Source organism: Argiope bruennichi, chromosome 11 (assembly GCF_947563725.1).
Source record: "Argiope bruennichi chromosome 11, qqArgBrue1.1, whole genome shotgun sequence".
NCBI classification, from domain to species: Eukaryota; Metazoa; Arthropoda; class Arachnida; order Araneae; family Araneidae; genus Argiope; species Argiope bruennichi.
This window is the reverse complement of record NC_079161.1, coordinates 33,607,601-33,626,171: the sequence shown is the minus strand read 5'-3', so window position 1 is coordinate 33,626,171 and position 18,571 is coordinate 33,607,601. Positions and strand designations below refer to the sequence as shown.

The window sequence follows — 18,571 nt, the reverse complement described above, 5'->3', positions numbered from 1 at the left end:
TGCTCATTTTAACCTTAAAAATGCACATTTTCTCATCAATAGAAGAAAAGTGTTAAAAAATTTATAAAATAAAGAACTTCGTTGCTTCCCATATTTTTTTTTTTTATAAAAATTGATTAGATACAGTTACTGATATATGAATAAAACATTATTTGCTAGTATTATACCAATGATAATATATTATTTTCAGGTACTATAAGAATAAAGTTTTATTTGCAGGTATTATACAATAATAATAGTATGTTATTAACAAATAAAAGTAAGAAAAGACATTTTGAAGGTACTGTACCTGCAAATAAAAATTTGCTTTCTAATTTATATCTGCGAATAAGAAATTCTTTTCAGGTACTGTGATTACGAGTAAAACCTTATTTGATGTATTAGGGTGTCCCATAAGTTTCTTTCCTATTTCTGATATGAAATGAATAGTAATATTTACTGTTTAAGATATTATTTATTTTGTTATATAAAAACTCTTTTTCTCTATTACCTTTTTCCATCTCTCGGGAAGCCTCATTATGCCTTCTTTTCTGTTGTGTTTTGGACTAGAAATAATCCTCAAAGTGCGCTTTTCGCTGTTTTATTTAAAGCACTTATTGCGAAGAGAATTTTTTAAGGACAGAAAGAAGTAATAATCAGATAGAGCGAGATCTGGAGGGATCCTCCCAATCAAACTGTAAGAGCTTTTATCTTAAGACTAACGCAATATGTGGTCCCGCGTTGTCATGATGAAAAACAACGCCTCGTCGGTTCATTAATTCTGGCCTAGTTTTTTTTCCCTATGCCAGCTTCCAATTGATCCAGTTGACGACAGTATTTCGTAGAATTTATTATTTCACCTTGAGGAAGGTGCTCTTAAAAAATTAATGCTTTCCAATCCCACCAAATGGACAAAAGAACTTTTTGGGGGTGTAGTAATGGCTTTGCGACTGAAACCGATGACATAGACGGTTAATAGATAAGCCTGCATGTTTGCATAAGCAGAGTCAGATTAGGATATTCATAGCGCAATGAGAAAGAAACTTATAGGACAGCCTATACCTACAAAAGAACACTGTTTGGAATTAATATGAAGAAAATATTGCTTCAAGTACCTAAAAAATAAAACATTTCTTGAAGGTACTGCAGCTATATATTAAAATTATTTGTAAATGCTGCAAAAAGAAAAAGACAAAAAATTGAAATCTGTAACATAGCGCGCAGGACTAATTTAAATGCAAACATGTCCTGCTAGCCTCGATAGTAGATGATCTTCCAGTTCACTTCGAGTTCATCAGGCACATACTCACGTAACTAATTTTCAATGAAATTAGGCCTCGAAGCTATGATTATCGAATTTCGAATCCGAGACTTTATCACGATTAATAACTATTAATATTCTAAACCTCTTTTCCTTTGACTATTTATATTTTGATTTATAAGAATTGATCGTTTTAAGAGAAATCCGACAAGTCCTTTTATTTAATGGGCAGTTGATTCATTTTCCTAGTGCTAGATTAAAAGAGGGCCAAATTAAATTTAATTTCTCAGCTTTTATTGGACTGATATGTAATGCTAAGAAATGCTTCTGATATAAGGTAAAATATAATCACATTACGCCCAGATGTCCCAAATGTATTTGGGCTTCTGAAAATGCTCATTTCGAGTTACTAACATTGATCATAATCCACTTGATTTCATCGGAATTATTTATAAAATTTATTAAACTGCATTTTCTTAATGCCCGTATTCAGGTTTGGATTTTCAGGACTCAAGCAACGTTTCAGCTGTCAGAGAAGAAACAATCGTTTTGCAGCCTCTGCTATTACAAGATATGGTACGATATTCCCATGATGTTGTCCGATATTCTAAATGCTGGCCAATGTCGGGAAGATATCAAACAATGTAATTCGGTATTTTGTACTAATAGGGGACAGTATCCAAATAAAAAAAGCTTTGGTTAACATGCAAAAATGTTTAGAGTGAATGTTGAATTTGGTCTCACGACTTTAAAATTAAGCATCTAAAAATTTTAAAATTTTACTGATTAAGAAACACTTGCTAATAAACTTGTATTCGAAAAATAATATATCATAAAACAACATTTCTCACTAAACAACAAATAAAAGTCCATTCGTCAACATCGTACTTGCAAATAAGCTCGTCCTAGTTTATATTTAGAAATTCGTGTCCCGATATTTTTCGAAAAATGTATTAGAAAAATTCAATGAAGAAATAATTATGGATCGAAATGATGAGATCGTATAACTATGCTTTCGATGTGTATTAAAAACACGGGAGTAAATATCTTTTGTACTGGTGCTCTTCAACATTCATGTGCTTTCTATGTCCATTTATCCCTTCTTTCAAGCAATTCATTGGCGTAGAAAAGACAAGGAATAGTAAATTCCGATCTGGCTCAAGCTATGTGGTACAAAATGATGAATTACCCACTCAGTAAAGAAATCAGCTATAATCATGGAATGAGAGGCTGGCAGACGCAGCAAACCCCTTTTTACCAAAAATGAATCAACACTCTGATGTGGTAATAATAACAACCAAAATCTCCACCACCTATCCTAGTAGCACACAAATATTGTACAATATAGTATGACATTAATTAATATTCTCAATATTGTATAGTATTGTAAAATATTGATTAATATTATATAATATCGCTCAATACTGTACAATATAGTATGGCATTAATCAATATTCTCAATATTGTATAGTATTGTCAAATATTGATTAATATTATATAATATCGCTCAATACTGTACAATATAGTATGGCATTAATCAATATTCTCAATATTGTATAGTATTGTAAAATATTGATTAATATTATATAATATCGCTGAATACTGTACAATATAGTATGGCATTAATCAATATTCTCAATATTGTATAGTATTGTAAAATATTGATTAATATTATATAATATCGCTCAATACTGTACAATATAGTATGGCATTAATCAATATTCTCAATATTGTATAGTATTGTAAAATATTGATTAATATTATATAATTTCGCTCAATACTGTACAATATTCTGCAACACGTTGTGCTACCTGGGCAATAGATCTAGAAATATCCAAAGCTTTTCAGAGAAATGAAATCAACCCCAAAAGCAAATCTCTATTATCTCTTTATTATAATTTTAATAATCGCAATTTTCCAGTGGCATATATTATTAATAAATTTGAAAAACTATTTATAAAACTGCTATTCATAAAATAATTTATGAAATAAAAATTAAAAGGCAATGCAAAAGATAGTGCAGAATCATTTGCCTGACAACAAACCGTCCTCAGTTTCATTTTCATTATTTGTTCAATAAATTCCCGCAGAGAATTTCAAAATCATCAGTTGCCATGAGGATTTCACAATTTTTCTAATGTCTGAGGTCAGATTGCATTTCGTTTTAAAGAACATATTCTTTCAAAATGATTTTAATGAACACGCCAGAATACGGTTAATACAAAGAAATATTCACCAAAAATATCATGTTCTGAGTAAATTCGATGTAGAAAAAAATCAACTTGGACTTTAATTACTTTAAAGGGACAGTGGATTCTATTAGACACTTTTGGGAATTATTCAATCAAGTTTTGAAATTTTTTATGCATATGTATTAAAATATAAATATGTCAAATTTCTTAAATAATAAACATTTTAAAACGAAATATATTATTTAAAAAATTTAATATGTGCATAATTTTTAAAAATTTCAAAATATTCCAGGCGATTTAATTTTCGATTTTTTTCTATTGTTTTTTTTATTATCCAATGTAAATTTATTCGAAAAAAACTACGTATAATTTTGTAATTCCAATTAAATGCTATTTTTTAAAAAATATTTTTATATACATTGACTGGATTTTCATAGAAATTTTATGTTTCTCTGAACTTAAAATTGACTTCAAACGAGCTAAAAAAGTAGAAACATAAAATGCGTACCCCATTTTTTTCAATGCTTGACCAAAATCTGTATTATAGATTTCATTTAATTTCTTCAAAAATTAAGACATCTGCAATATTTCAAAGATATATGAATCTGTCACAATATCATTTTGAAAAAAAGTCATTAAGGTGTACTTTTTTTTTCCTCTTAACCCTTCAAATATTTATTCTATAGAACAATACATTTTATAATGCTATCTTCGTTCAATATAAACATATATTTTGGTGATGAAACAATAAAAATAAAATTGCTAGTTTTCGCCCATTTTTGCTTATTTTACAGTCCACTGTTCCCTTAAATCTTTAGAAAAACTGAGATAACAACAGATAAACCGACATCCAAACAAGCTAACATTCGATTTTGCCACTAAGTACCACTTCCTATCCACCAAATCTTTCACTTACAATTCTTAGTAAAATTTGGTGCTTTGTTGATGAAAATTCAAAATCAACTATCTTCTTGTTGAAGCCAAATTGGGCAGTTGATTTGTTCGTTCAGTGCCCACAAAGCTATGATATGCATTTATCTAATATAAATATACTTTAGTAGTTGAAGGTAAATGATACCTAGGATTTTTATTAATTTTTACTTCTTGCAGTTTCATTCGTGGAATTTTTACCTTAACCAAACTGAGCAAAATCATTCTCGCAAGGCATTATAGACTGGTGCTGAGGCATCTTTACCTGCCTGCTCCACTTTCTCTATTCCTTGCTACACCACAGATGAAATCACCAGGTTCATTTTGTTCAAGATCATTGAATCGAAGTTCATTTTCTACTAAGAAGTAACAATCTCCAGAATGGAAACTACAATCTGTGGACATAAATAATATCCATTAAATCTTTTTCTACTCGCTTTTATTTAACTTCACTTGTTTCATGTTCGTAAATTTGATATTCGTAAAGACGGAAAATTTGTATTCGATTTTTCATTCATTTCTTGACTTGTTATAGTTCTGAAACTATAAATCAGAAGTGAGCAAGCATTAAGTGATCGCGATCGACCAGTGGACCACCAAGACACTTTGGGGTGACCGCCTTCACTAAGACCTAAGGAACACATACTAAAAGAAACATATTTATGGAACATCGATGGCTATTATTATCATGATTGTATCTTGCTATTATTAAGTAGGTAAGTACAAATTCCGTATTTATTACTGAGTTATAATAAATATTGTGGACAATTTTTTTAGTTCGCCACACCTACGTCACTGGGTGGGCCGCAACACCTTGAAAAAATTAGAAGCAGCCCGTACCCTGGAAAAGTCTGCCCATCACTGCTCTATAATGTCACCTCTTATCGATCAATACTGGCAGAGCTTAGTTATCAATTCATTTCAGTTGATATTTGATTATGTATGAAAAATGCCACATGGAATGAATTTGTGAAAAATTGATTACAAGTCTCCATAATAATAATGATGATGAATTATATATTAAAAATTAATAAGGAAAAATTATGTAAATTAAGGTATAGAACTGTTTTAATGTAAAATCTTAAAAAAAAAAAAGATATTTTTAAATGCATGGTTTTTTTTTTTTTTTTTGCTTTCTTTAAATGTACTAAAATGTAATTACGACAAATGTTTCACCATGTCTCTAAAGTATCCATTAAAAATAAATGACCGTGCTCGAAGATAATGATATGGAGATCGTGATTTGCACAAAATAGAACTCATTATGGACAATCCATGCACAAACCTCTCACAAAGATGGACGTCTAATCATGGGCGAGGGGTCATTTGTCAGATAGGCTCAGGAAAAGTAGGAAATTGCATAGAGAGTCGGGCAACATTCCATACCCGTGTTCGATAAGAGGAGAATCAGTACTAAAATGTAAATTTTTTTTTATCAAAATTCTTTTTATCAAATAAATGTCTAAAAAATAGTTAAGTAATCAATAAAAATTGAAATAAATTTTGAATGTAATTAAAATTTTGATTAACTAATAACATTTCTGTCTGCTAATTGCACTTTCGCAATATTTACCTCGATCCCCAAATTTTAAAAAGAAATTAGTTTCTACATTTTGATAAATTAATAAAAGTCTCCTTTTTGTTTAAATGAGTATAAAAATTCAAATTTCTGCATCTTTCTACAATTTGATAACACAGTAAGATTTCCATGGAATCAAGAATTCTTAATACTGATTAACTAAGTCTTGATCATACAAACGAGTACTCGCACGTACAGAAGAGTATAATTTTAAAAAGTATTGATTTCAGGACAAAATCCCGACGAGCCAAAATCCTGATATAGACTAAAAATGTCTCAATTGTTAGCAAAATTTTCAATTAGAAAAAAATTATAATTTTTTTTAATAAATTTTCTAATTCTTCGCAGAGAAGATCCAAATCATAGGAAAGAAGATAGAGAAAAATAAAAGAGAGTAAATGAACGACATACGGAGCAATATCTCCGAAATATTGCTCAAATGTGTTTATCCAGATCCTGTATCTTGTTTGGACATTTTCAGGCCCCAGACAATGCGCATTATGAGACTCTATGTTAATAACTAGTTCAATTTAATTTCACTTCTCATCACATTTTTAACCTAATTACTATGTTAATGAATAATCTTGGTTAATATTTTTTTATTAACCCTTTCGCCGTCCTCTGCAGCCCGCGAAAATTTCTCCCCAGCGGTCCTTTGTCTTTCGCCGCATTAAATTAACAAAAATAAAAACTCAAGTAAACATTTACAAAACATTTTAAACGTTTAAAAGTTTTAAAATGTAGAAGAAGCTTGAAGCGCATTACGGCCGTCGCACTAACGTTTCACTTGAACACGTTAGATGCGTTACGGACGACGAAGAGGTTAATAGATTGTTTAAAATATGTATTTCTTGCTTATGTTTTAACATGAATATCATAAAAAAATTATTTAATAAAATTCTTGAAGAATTACTTATAATTATTAGTTAATGATTTTCTTACTTACAGTTAGATATCCGCCATTGATAAATATTATGAAAAATTAAAAAGAATACATAAATTTTAAGCAAATATTATATTAAAAATTATTATTTTATGAGATATTATCTAGTGAAATATAACTAATTAATGAATTATGAATATTCCACTATATGATAGAAAAGTAATCATATTAAAAATTATTATTCTAGGGGATATGTCCAGTAAAATATAATTAATTAATTAATCATGAATACTTTAATATATTATAGGAAATTAATTACTTATACTTTAATAAATGATTTTAAGAATTCGATGTGCACATACATTGTAATTAATATTTTATAATTTAAAAAATGACATTACTTTTAAATTTACTTATTTGACAACTAGATTGATTAAACCTTTTAATCAATTTTTCTGTGGTTCCCCTTTAGTCCACTGACCATAGGCAACTGCCTACTTAGGCATCTGCCATTGGTAAATGTTATTTGTTAAGTGATCCAGATATTTTACAACATATACTTTTACCATCGATACCCTTAGCAAAGGACTGTCTTCTTTACCCTTTCCCCTACTCCTACAGGAGGAGCACCCCAGAAATAAGTATGGGAAACTTCCGGTATGGTGATTGGTTCTCGCCACCTGGTGGGTACAAAAATGGTGGGGAGTTGGCTACCTCTTATCGATGACGGGGCATGCCTCCCATAGGGAGGTAATGACTTTTAGGACTTAACCTTAGTTCTCGCGCGATCCGGTTATTCAAATTTAATCGAAATGCCTTTAATTAGGGGGGAGGAGTATCCAATGTGGTTACCCCTTCCCCCTATTTTCATTTTTATGGAGGAAGGGGAATTACAACTCTGATCTTTCTAACTTTTTCCTCCATAGGCCTATCCACAAGCCTGTAAAAGAAATAACTTATTGTTTTTGTTAGGCATAAATAAAAAAAATCAACAAATTCCTAAATATAATATTGTACAAAGAAAACTGACTTATAAATTTATTTTTGTTCGTTAAATTATTTAAAAAGTGCTAGAAGTGTGTGAATTATTGTAAAAATTTATTTCAATAACGAAAGCAATTTTTTATGATTTATAGACTGAAACTACAAATTAACAACATGTTGTATTTAATTAAATCGTTTTAGATTTAAATATTGATTTTTCGAGATACAGGCTTGTCGGGATTTTCTTTGATAGAATTTAAATTTAAAAAACACAGGGATGAGTTTCACGCCGAAAAAATTCTGTTCTGTACAGGCGCTCATCAACTTCAACATCTGTCTTGGATTTTTTAATCCATTGTTTAATGATATCCTTCGGTTTCTCCCTCGTTCCGCCTAAAATTTCGAAACTCACCTTCTGTAAAGTGGGAATACCGTTAAGAAACTTCAGTAATCCTCTTTTCGTAAGGGAACAAGTTTCTATCGACACCACTTCAAGCTTTGGGTATACCTCTTTCTTCAAAAGGGTCTCGCAAAAACTGTCGACGAAACCTACGGCGGTACCGACGAAAAGTTCTTTCATATTGGGACAGTTAAGAAAGAAAAGTTTAAGATCTTCTTTATCTATTACATCAACACATAACGATTTTAGTAAAGGCAGGCGTTTGCACTTTTTTGAACGATTCGAAATCGTTACCTTTCCAAGTATTCGCAGTGTGACCAAATAAGGGCAATATCTGCATATGACATCCATAGGAACAGGTCCCTGCGCGGTTACACTGAGGCGGCTTAACTGTTTACCGATTTCTCTGAGAAGCGAAACAAAGGCAGGCACGTAATTGTCATCATATGGATCTTCATAACTAATACTAAGAACTTTAAGATTTTTCAGTTTTACCAAGTGTTGGACACAATTATTATCGAAGACATCAATCACTAATTCTTCAAGAGACGAACACAATGAAGTCGCTACTTTTACCATGTGAGAAAATTGAGACTGATAACGTTCAAACTCTGGGTTATCTGGAGTGGGTATAAAATCAGTGTATTTCAATCCCCAATAGCATCTGCGAAGTTGGAATGGATTAGATAATTCGTCTTGAGTTTCCCGAATGTAATGAAAGGCGTCCAAGGAATTGCAAAATCCAACAGAAACCAAATTTGGGCAGTTCAAAAGAAGTTTCGCGATGATATCTTTGGTTACAGCATAATGAATTTGACAATTGCAGACGGAAAACACTTGAAGTTTTCTTATCGTCGAAGGTAAGTCACCAGTTTTTTGTCGGAAATAATGTGATATTTCGTCGTCGGAAGCATGGAACCTCAGAATCTGCAACTGTGGACAGTTCTCAAACACTTCCAAATCAATAAACACTGGCAAATGTACATCAACCAAGTTACGGCAAAAAGGAAGAATAGATTTGACAGGATAAATGGCATAAAAATGCTTTGGAAGAGAGAGAGAAAGCAAATTCTTACAGAAATTTTCGGTGAGTATGCCCGGAAGCCAGGTCTGGTTCTTTTTAGAATTCCAGTGGAAGGCATCGAACTTTCTAATCCGACCACTTGCGAATAACAGCATCAAATTTTCCATGGTGTTCTTGTCGTCGGAATATCCTCGCTGAGATCGAACAAAATCCACCAAATCTTCAACAACTTTGGATTGGAACTTAGAAAATGGATTCTGAGCACTTGAGTCCCAAACTTTTGCTGCTATGAGATCGTAAACGGTCTGCATGCATAGTCTGTACAAAGTATCCTCAGCCATTGGAATGTTCCAAGAATCTGAAATTGAAAAAAGATATATCATCCAGTTATCTCTCTGTATATATATATATACACCAATTTCGTCAACTTTTATTTCATATGAGAACTTATAACTCCCAGATATATCATTTATTATGATTATCTCCACCAACACTAGTTTTGAAAGAAATAATATACCATGACTCCAATTACAAGCCCTCACAGTTCATCATTTTCATTTAATTAAAAAGCTCATTACCTCTAAATTCATCATCAATGGATGCCCCCCCCATCCCCATTTTCAACATCTATTGCAAAATAAAACCTTGGCTTCCTCATTAACTTGTCCGATCTCGAAATTTTGCAAGCATAGCAAGCCGGCCAGAATGCGCTATGTTTATTGTGCAAGTACCATTTAAAATTTGGTGTACTAAGATGCAACTCATCAATGTTGGTTATCATAAATAAATACTATAAATATAAAGGGCAACAGCTGGTAGCCGAAAGCGGCTAGTAAAATTTTTCTTAGTTTCGTGAGAGATTAAATAAATGTTGTTCTACACATTACTATTTATATGTTACTATTAATTACTATTAATTATTTTCAATTATTACACTTACAGACTGAAAGCTGTTTGCAGACACTGGATCTGCCAATAAAATATTACTTGCAGGCGCTATATCTATAGATTAAACGTTACTCTTTCATAATGTACTATAAAAACATTTGCAGGTCGTGATATATCTATGAGTTGGAGGGCTAAGGAGTCCCCATATAAGGTATTACAATAATATAATCACAGAAATACTGCAATTGTCGTAATCTCTACAATAACAGCAAAAAAAAACAAAACAGAGAGACAGAAGCTGTATTCCCTCCCCCCCCCCTCTTTTCTTTTGAAATTTGATGGACTGTAAAAAAGAACAAGAGTAGAGAACGAAATGAATTTATTACCAAAGGTTACGTACAATCATGGTTACTTTTCCATATCATCGCCATAAGAATTCGAGCATTTCCTATCCCCTCTTCAAAGAACTTTGCCGCTAGTGGAGGAAAGATGAGTCTTTATGTTATTCTGAAACTCCTCATTGATTCGGAATTATTATTTTTACATTCTCTACAGTTCTTGAAATCAGGGGAAAGATGAAAATATCGGGGCTCTAAACCGTGTTCTCCTTGAAGGGGATCAAATGCGTAAGACTGTTACAAAAAAGGATCCTGTTCAACGAGCTGATCAACTCTTTTAAAGAAACGGAGGTCGCCAGTATCCCAGGTAATAAGTTGGCTGATCAATATGACAGAATTGCGACTTTAAAGGGTGAATGTTAGACATTCCTCCTCCATATTCTTTCCAGAAATGCGCAATACTATTGCAATAAAGGATCCTGACCAATTCTTCTAAAAATAGGAGGTTGCTAGTATCCCAGGTGACAAGCTGGCTACCAGCATGTCAGAGTTGCGACTTTAGAGGGTAAATGTTAGACATTCCTCCTCCATATTCTTTCCATAAAAGAAAATTTTAAAAAAAAGCTTTTAGATTTATGAGGACTTTAAAGGAACGTAAAGAACCATCTCAAATCACTGGCAGCAACATTCTTCAAAGAGAATCATTAGATAATAAACTCATCATTAGGTAATAAACTTCTAGATAATAAATTCATTACATTTCCTTCATTTGACATTTTTAATGATTCATTAGAGCTTTTAAAAACTGTTCTCTTATATCAATACAAATACGTAAAGAAACCAAAGGCTAAAAGTCTTTAATTATCTCAAAAAAAAATGAAATACTTTTATACTTAATAATAACGAAGAGGTAGTAATAATAATGAGGCAATTTTTTAAAGGTCATATTATAAACATTTGCCGATATCTATATATAAATTATGCCATTGTTTGAAAATGCTGTCCAATTAAATATTATTTTTAATTAATTGCTGTCCAGAATCTTCAATAACTGCATATCTCCGTCGGAAAACAGGAAATATCTGAAAATAATCTTAAATCCCATGTCTATTAAAGAAATGAGCAGTGCTACAGAAATAGAAAGAAAGCAGTCCAAACCAGCGATAGTGTACTCCCAAAACCTTCCTCGTATATACTCTAATAAAGATGTTATCCGGGAGAACGCCTTGCGTAGCACTGGCGTACAATAATTACGAGATATTAACCTTTGACGTGAATTTAGCAAACAAAAAAATAATAAAGACAAAAAGAATTAAAACAAAATTTATTAATATAATAAAAAGAAAAATATATAAATTTTTATAGAAAAGAAGAAAATTGTTAAATACAAAATGAGGTAATGTGAAAAAGAAATTAAGACAAGTTGAATATAGTGAAAAAGAAACTTACAGACTTTCATTCAATGCTAAATTTTTTATACTACATGTGATTAAAATTCCTATTCGTTTAGAATATTCTAATTGGAATTTTACACTCTTTCAATTTTGTTTTGATATTATTTTGATATTTAAAAAAAGTTAATTAAAATAATAGCAAAAAATAAGAATTGTAATGGAATATTTACATTATTAATGAGTGCAAGAATATTTTAAACCACAGTAAAACTAAATATATATATATAGATTATGCACGAACAAGAGCATTTATTCTTAAAAATCGAGAATATGAATAAAAAGTACTTTTCTTCCAGATGATATAATTTTTTAGAATGCAGTGGTGTAGTACAAGAAAGCTGCCCAATTTAGTAGCATGGTTGGTTACAATGCCGTGGTGTCCGAGTATGAATCAAGAGAGTAAAATCCAATTTCAGCAGCCAAATAGCTTCAAAGAACGAAAACATCATCATATTTGGTGAATGTAATAAAAACCTAAAAATAAAATTATTAATGTTAGTCGAAAAAAAAGATATATATATTTTTTTTATCAAAAGTTTGGAGACACAACAAAAGTAGTAAACGCGTGAGTTAAAAATGCAATAAGAGAGAGTTGTAAAACCTCAATAGATACCATAAGATACAAAAATTTACTAAATATTCATATAAGAATTAAAATATATTTGTGGTGTAATGAAGGTCATTATGATTCGTGCAGTGGAAGCAAGAGGACGTATGTTTTCGAGAACATTTCTTTAACGATCGCATTTCACACAAAACAAACACAAAAAACATTAACGTGCGCACACCTCAGAACAACATCTCATCTCATTATTTAAAATCGCAATACTTCATGGGATGCGTACCTAATTAGGTATCGTCATCTATTATCCAAAAGAGAAGATAGACAAAAACAAGTGCGACACATTAATAATGTAGTTACAATTCCCTTTTATTGAGAGCCTTTCTATCTGCGCACGCTTTCTTTTCACCCCAATATTTTGATTTTTTTTAAATTTCTTTTTTAATGCACTATTAAAAGTGTTTTATCTAAATATGTATTTATTATTTATACCAGAATTTGTTTTATTCGAGTAATTCATTATTATCTCGTTTATATTTAAGAAGAATTTATATCAACCTGAACTGTCTATATTGATATAATTTCAAAGCGAATCCGGTTCACAATTTTTTCTTGGAATTCCTAACAAGTTAGCCCTTTGAATGACAAATAGGGAAAATTATAATAAGTATTATTTGGATGTACATACTAAGCAAGTAGGATATATAAACTATATTTAAGTGCTTTTAAATTCTTTAAGTTAGATGACTACGTTGGAAATAGATTTTTTTTCCGAAATTATGATCTTTTTTTACTTAATATTCGTAATATTTGAATAAGTTTCTTTATAAAACCGTTAGAATTTTGTTTCTAAGTCTATTTTTGCAAAGTTACAGTTACTTTTATATTTCTCAAATTCTAATCTTTAAAACATTTGTGTGTGTGTGTGTGTACGAATAGCATCATAAATTAAAAATCTAATGGATATTTTTTGTTTAAATTTGGTATATAATTTCTCAATATATTCTACAGTTCCTGAAATATAGAATAAATAATTTATCCATTTTGAATTTTTTTTATAATTGGTTCAATGCTTCACAATGTAGAGAAAAAAAATTGGAAATTTCGTGTTCGTCCAATATTTAAAGAAAGAATAGAAATACAGCTTATTTTTTTTAGTTCAGAAAGTAAATAATATATTTCTTAATGATAATAAATTAACTAATATATATCTGCAAAATTTTAAGCAAATCATTTGATAAACCTGTAAACTAGAATATTTTTATTCTATATCTCTTTTTAGCCAAAAAAAGGCCTTTTTCCAATTTTTAAAAAACTTTTACCACGTAACTCCTGTATTTGGTTTAATGCAAACGTTTAAAAATATAATTATTTTCGAATATTTTTCAAAAAAATCCATCCCGATCATTGTAACATACCTTAAATTATCTAATTAATTAATTTTTAGAGCTTTATTTTAACTATTACCTATGCAATCTGTATACGAATGAATATTTACAATATCTATATAAAGTATTTGGAACTGTAGATCTCCCATGAAAACACGCTGCGTTTGAGTAATAGTCCCAAATAATGGGATGACATATTCACTACCATGATTTATACCTGTAATTTAGATAATTTTTCTATTAATTAGTAATTAATCTCTTCTTTTTTACCTCTTTTTTAGAACAGGTAATCGAATTAACGAAGTGTAAATTAATTTAATAATAAGCATGAATCATTGGCGAGTCACATGGTAGCCAATGTATTAAAATTGTCTTTTTTTCACATTACTCGAAAATGAAGCTTTCAGTAAGTAAAGTTTCATCAATTAGCACAAATATACAAAATTAGAAAAATACATAAATATATATTTTTTAATTCAATGCAACAGAATTCATATTTTATAAAGAATTCATTCAATGCAACATAATCCGTATTTTATAAGTATTCATTCAATGCATAGTTCTATATTAAATGCTTATAAAAAATTCACATAAAATGATTAAATATAAAAACATACTTTCTAAAAGCTTTCACTATAAAGCATTCATCAGTTAAGATAGTTCGGTTAAGATCAGTTAAGATATAGATATGCAAAATTAGAAAAAGATATAAATATTTATTTTTTTTAATTTAATGCAACAAAATTCATATTTTATAAAAAAAATTCATTCAACACATAATTCTATGTTAAATGTTTATAAAAAATTTTCACATAAAAGGATTAAGTACTGAAATTTTTAAATATTTTATCCATTAATTAATAATTTTTTCAGTGCTACCTCTTAACTAAAGTAGGGGAAAATCATCGAATTTATAAAGTATAAACTAATTTAATAGTTAATATGAATCATTGGCCGGTCACATGGTAGTCAATATGTTAAATTGTCCTTTTTACACATTATCCGAACATGAAACTTTCAGTGTAAAAACACCTATAAGTTAGTACAAATATACAAAATTAGAAAAAGTCATAAATTTATTTTTTAATTCGATGCAACAGAATTTATATTTTATAAAAACTTAATTCAATGCATAATTCGATATCGAATGCTTATAAAAAATTTCCCATAAAATGATTAAGCATTGAAAATTTTAGACATTCCGCATTCAAGAATGTCAAACATTAGAAAATTCTGAATTAAAAAGCTCATTTGAGAAGAAAATTATCAAAGTACACAAATCATTTATAATTTAATTAAATAATATGCAACATTCCTGTAGAAGAAATTTCAGTATGTTTTTCCTTTGCAATGAATAACATATTAATATGTACGCACAAACATAAAATGCGTTGAACATAATCTGTTTTATAATTGATTTAGGCGTTTCACCTATAAAATATGACATTCCATCAATAAACAATGTAAGGACTTACATTGTTATTTTTTTCATAATAATTGAACTGAAATTCCACAAGATAATGGAATAAATTCAAAATTTGTAATAACATATACAGCTTATTTAATACAGTAAACACAACTGTGCAATTTATTGTGATAAACCTTAATTAGCTGTTTTTTCCCCATTTAAATCCAAAAATTTTTAATTTAGATTCATTCTTACTTCTTAAATTGTGCAATATAACATTAAGTTATATTGCACAGTTTAATCGTCTATTAATATTTAATTTATGGAATAATTATTTAATATATGGAATTATTAATTATTCAAATTTTATAAACCCGTAATTAAAAGAAATAATTGTCTTATATTAAATACTAATAGAATTATACAATTCAATGTTAGGCTATGTACGCAGCACTCTCTAACACCAAAGAATTGTAAAATATTATTAAATACTATAAAAAGGATTTGTGACACAAAAATGATTCTGTGCTCAATTCTAGGGATGCGAATTCCTCGAAAGCTTCTCAAAATTTCCTGAAACGGAAACCCCGGAACATCCAACAGAACGAAAAGAAATCGATACCGGAGTGTAAATACCAGGCATCGTAATTTGAATGAGGAATATATTGACTGAATAGAAAAGTAAACATACCTGAATTTTAGCAGGAATTGATGAACTATGGTAGCCTGTATATATTAGATATAAACAGGTTATAAAGATAACGAATCAGATGATTATTTACTTTTGTAGTTAACATAGTTTTCTCCCAAAGCTGCGGAGATGAATCATCAACAAGATGGCTTAGAATCTTGGCGACACTAGGAAAAATAACGCCAAGCCTCCACTTACTGCAACTGGGAGAATACAAACGCGCCAATGGCGTTATAGCTGACAAAAAAGGGGGAGAAATGGTTACCATAGCAACTAATTTCATGGATTATATTCACACATCTCTTCGCTTTGCTCGGTTCTTTTTTCCTATTCGAAAACAAAACAAAATCTTGTAATCGAAAAATTCGATCTTGACATTCTGAAGGTATAAAAATTTGAAACCTTAGTAGAAGCAAGAAATAATTTTTAAAATGAAATCAGCATTTCAATATACGTAGAATAGGATTTGAAATGCAAAAAATTAAGAAAATGAAATATCTTTCTTACTTCAATTTGATATTTGCATCAGATTTCCATCATTCAGAAAGGATACTTTACTTATCATTCCACTCAGCTTTCTTAGAATATGATCAGTCAGGGTAATTGGGAAAAAAATTTGTAATCTTTTATCATTTTCCCGGATTTAAAAAGATCGTATGAAGTGAAAAATAGACATATAATTAACATGAACATGTTCTGGAATTAATTTTAAAAATACTTATTTTTTCCAATGAATTTATAAATTATTTCATCTCAGTTGCTGCAACGCTCATAATTATTCTGACGTGATCCCAATTACCTCATGCAATATGGAGTAAAAAGTAATGTGTGTTTTTATTCCTGATCATTGTAACGAACTGATCTTTAGCAAATATATATGAAATAATAAGAAATCATAGTTTTTTTGTTTTTTTTTTTTTGCTTGAGAATTATTTTACCGCCCCTCCTAATTATCCTAAAGTACTATTTTTTATTATTATTTTTTTTCTTCTATTTTTCAACAAAAAGAATATTCTATATCCGATATAGTTTAACTATTTAATACCCTCAATTGCAATAATTTATAATCATTCTCCCTTCAGTTTTGTAGGGGGAAAGAATTTTTATAAAAACAAAAATGACTGATTATTATAAGACACGAGATAGAATTATCTAAGCTGTACATTAAAATGCACTTTTAGTAGCGCTTAGTTTAGTTTAGTTATATTAACGCCCCTTTTTAAAGCAACACTAGGGCTATTTTGGGTGTGTGCCTTGTAATTTTGAACGTGATCAGATGATGAGGACTTCAAGTAGTACATTCAAACTTTTATTCAATTCACGTTTCAGTGACATTTACATTATCTGTAAAGTAAATTATATTCTTCACCTTTTACTAAGTATTTAAAATATCAAATGAACCGGTTAATCGGAACATTCCTGATTTGCTATTCTTTAGTTATTCAAAATAATAACTATAGAAGTTGTATTACTCCATCTTCTCTTTTGGATAATACATGGCGATGCCTGATTAGGTATGCATCCCATAGTGCATTGCGATTGTAAAGAATAAGATGATATGTTGTTTGGTTAAGGTGTTCGCGCGTTAATGTCTTGTCTTTCGTTTTTGTGTTTGTTTTGTGTGAAATGTGATTATTAAAGAAAAGTTCTCGAAAACGTGGGTCTTCTTGCTTCTACTGCCCGGATCATAATGATTTTCATTCCATCACATAATAATAATAATAATACCTTTTAAATTAAATACCCTGAATTGTCTTCTTTTATACTTATTAATAAGTCATATTAAAATATTGTAATAAAACTATATTTTAAAATGTTTGATTCAATCTTTTTTACGCATAAAATGTTATCTTCATTTCACCTATATAGAGGAATCAATATGAAGTTAAAAAAAAAGTTAATAATAAAAATGATTTACATTTTTTCCCCTTATCTTCTTTGCTGTTGTCGTGTGTGTGTATGCGTGCTTTCGTGCGCGCGCTCTGCAGACCAGACTCTTCGATGTACAGCTTCCAAATTTGACACATGTATACCTCGGAGACCGAAAATATGAACCTAGGAGTGATTTTTTAAAATTTTTAATTAGAATTTCAATTAATTAAAAGCTAAGCGAAATTTTGGTGTTTTTACGTTATAACTTCGGAAAATATTTCAACACATTATTGATTTTTGCATCATATTGAAGGTCAAAAAATTATCTTTTAAATAATGTTAATGTTTTAACCAACAAATTAAATTTCTATTTTTAATTATTTTTTTCAATAATTTAAACATATTTGTAAACAATTTATTTTGCTCCAAATAAAAATAAAATTTAAGCTGCAAGAACACATTATACGTCAATAAGAAAAAAATAACTTTTGTCAACGTGATGCCATCATATTGACAAAAGCTCAAATTAAAAAATAAATCAGCTGTTATTACAAAGTAAACATAAAAAAAATATGAGTTTAAGCGCGTGTCTGTATGAAATGAAAAAAATATAAAATATATTTTCTAAAAAGTAAAAGCAAAAAAAAAAAAAGTTTTCTGTGATTTTTTACATTATCTGTATTATTAATTCAATAAAGCAACTTTATTTAAGGTAAATATGATTTAATATATATCTTT

General features: G+C 29.5%; 1 protein-coding gene across 2 annotated transcripts in view; it reads right to left on the bottom strand.

Annotated features, from left to right (window-relative positions):
* Nucleotides 1-16,095, bottom strand: part of LOC129957606 (uncharacterized) — a 30,765-nt gene extending 14,670 nt beyond the window's left edge. Inside the window, exons 1-3 of one of the 2 annotated variants that reach the window (XR_008782790.1) lie at nt 15,962-16,095; nt 12,198-12,386; nt 9,285-9,590 (exon numbers count right to left, since the gene is read on the bottom strand). Coding sequence is in view for 1 of the 2 variants with exons in the window: in XM_056070024.1 (XP_055925999.1) it covers nt 8,071-9,573 (1,503 nt within the window). In the remaining variant the exon portion in view is untranslated. Of the gene's footprint in view, nt 1-7,999; nt 9,591-12,197; nt 12,387-15,961 lie in introns of those variants that run through there. The other variant, XM_056070024.1, reaches the window with a different exon arrangement.
* Between the last annotated feature and the right edge of the window lie 2,476 nt (nt 16,096-18,571).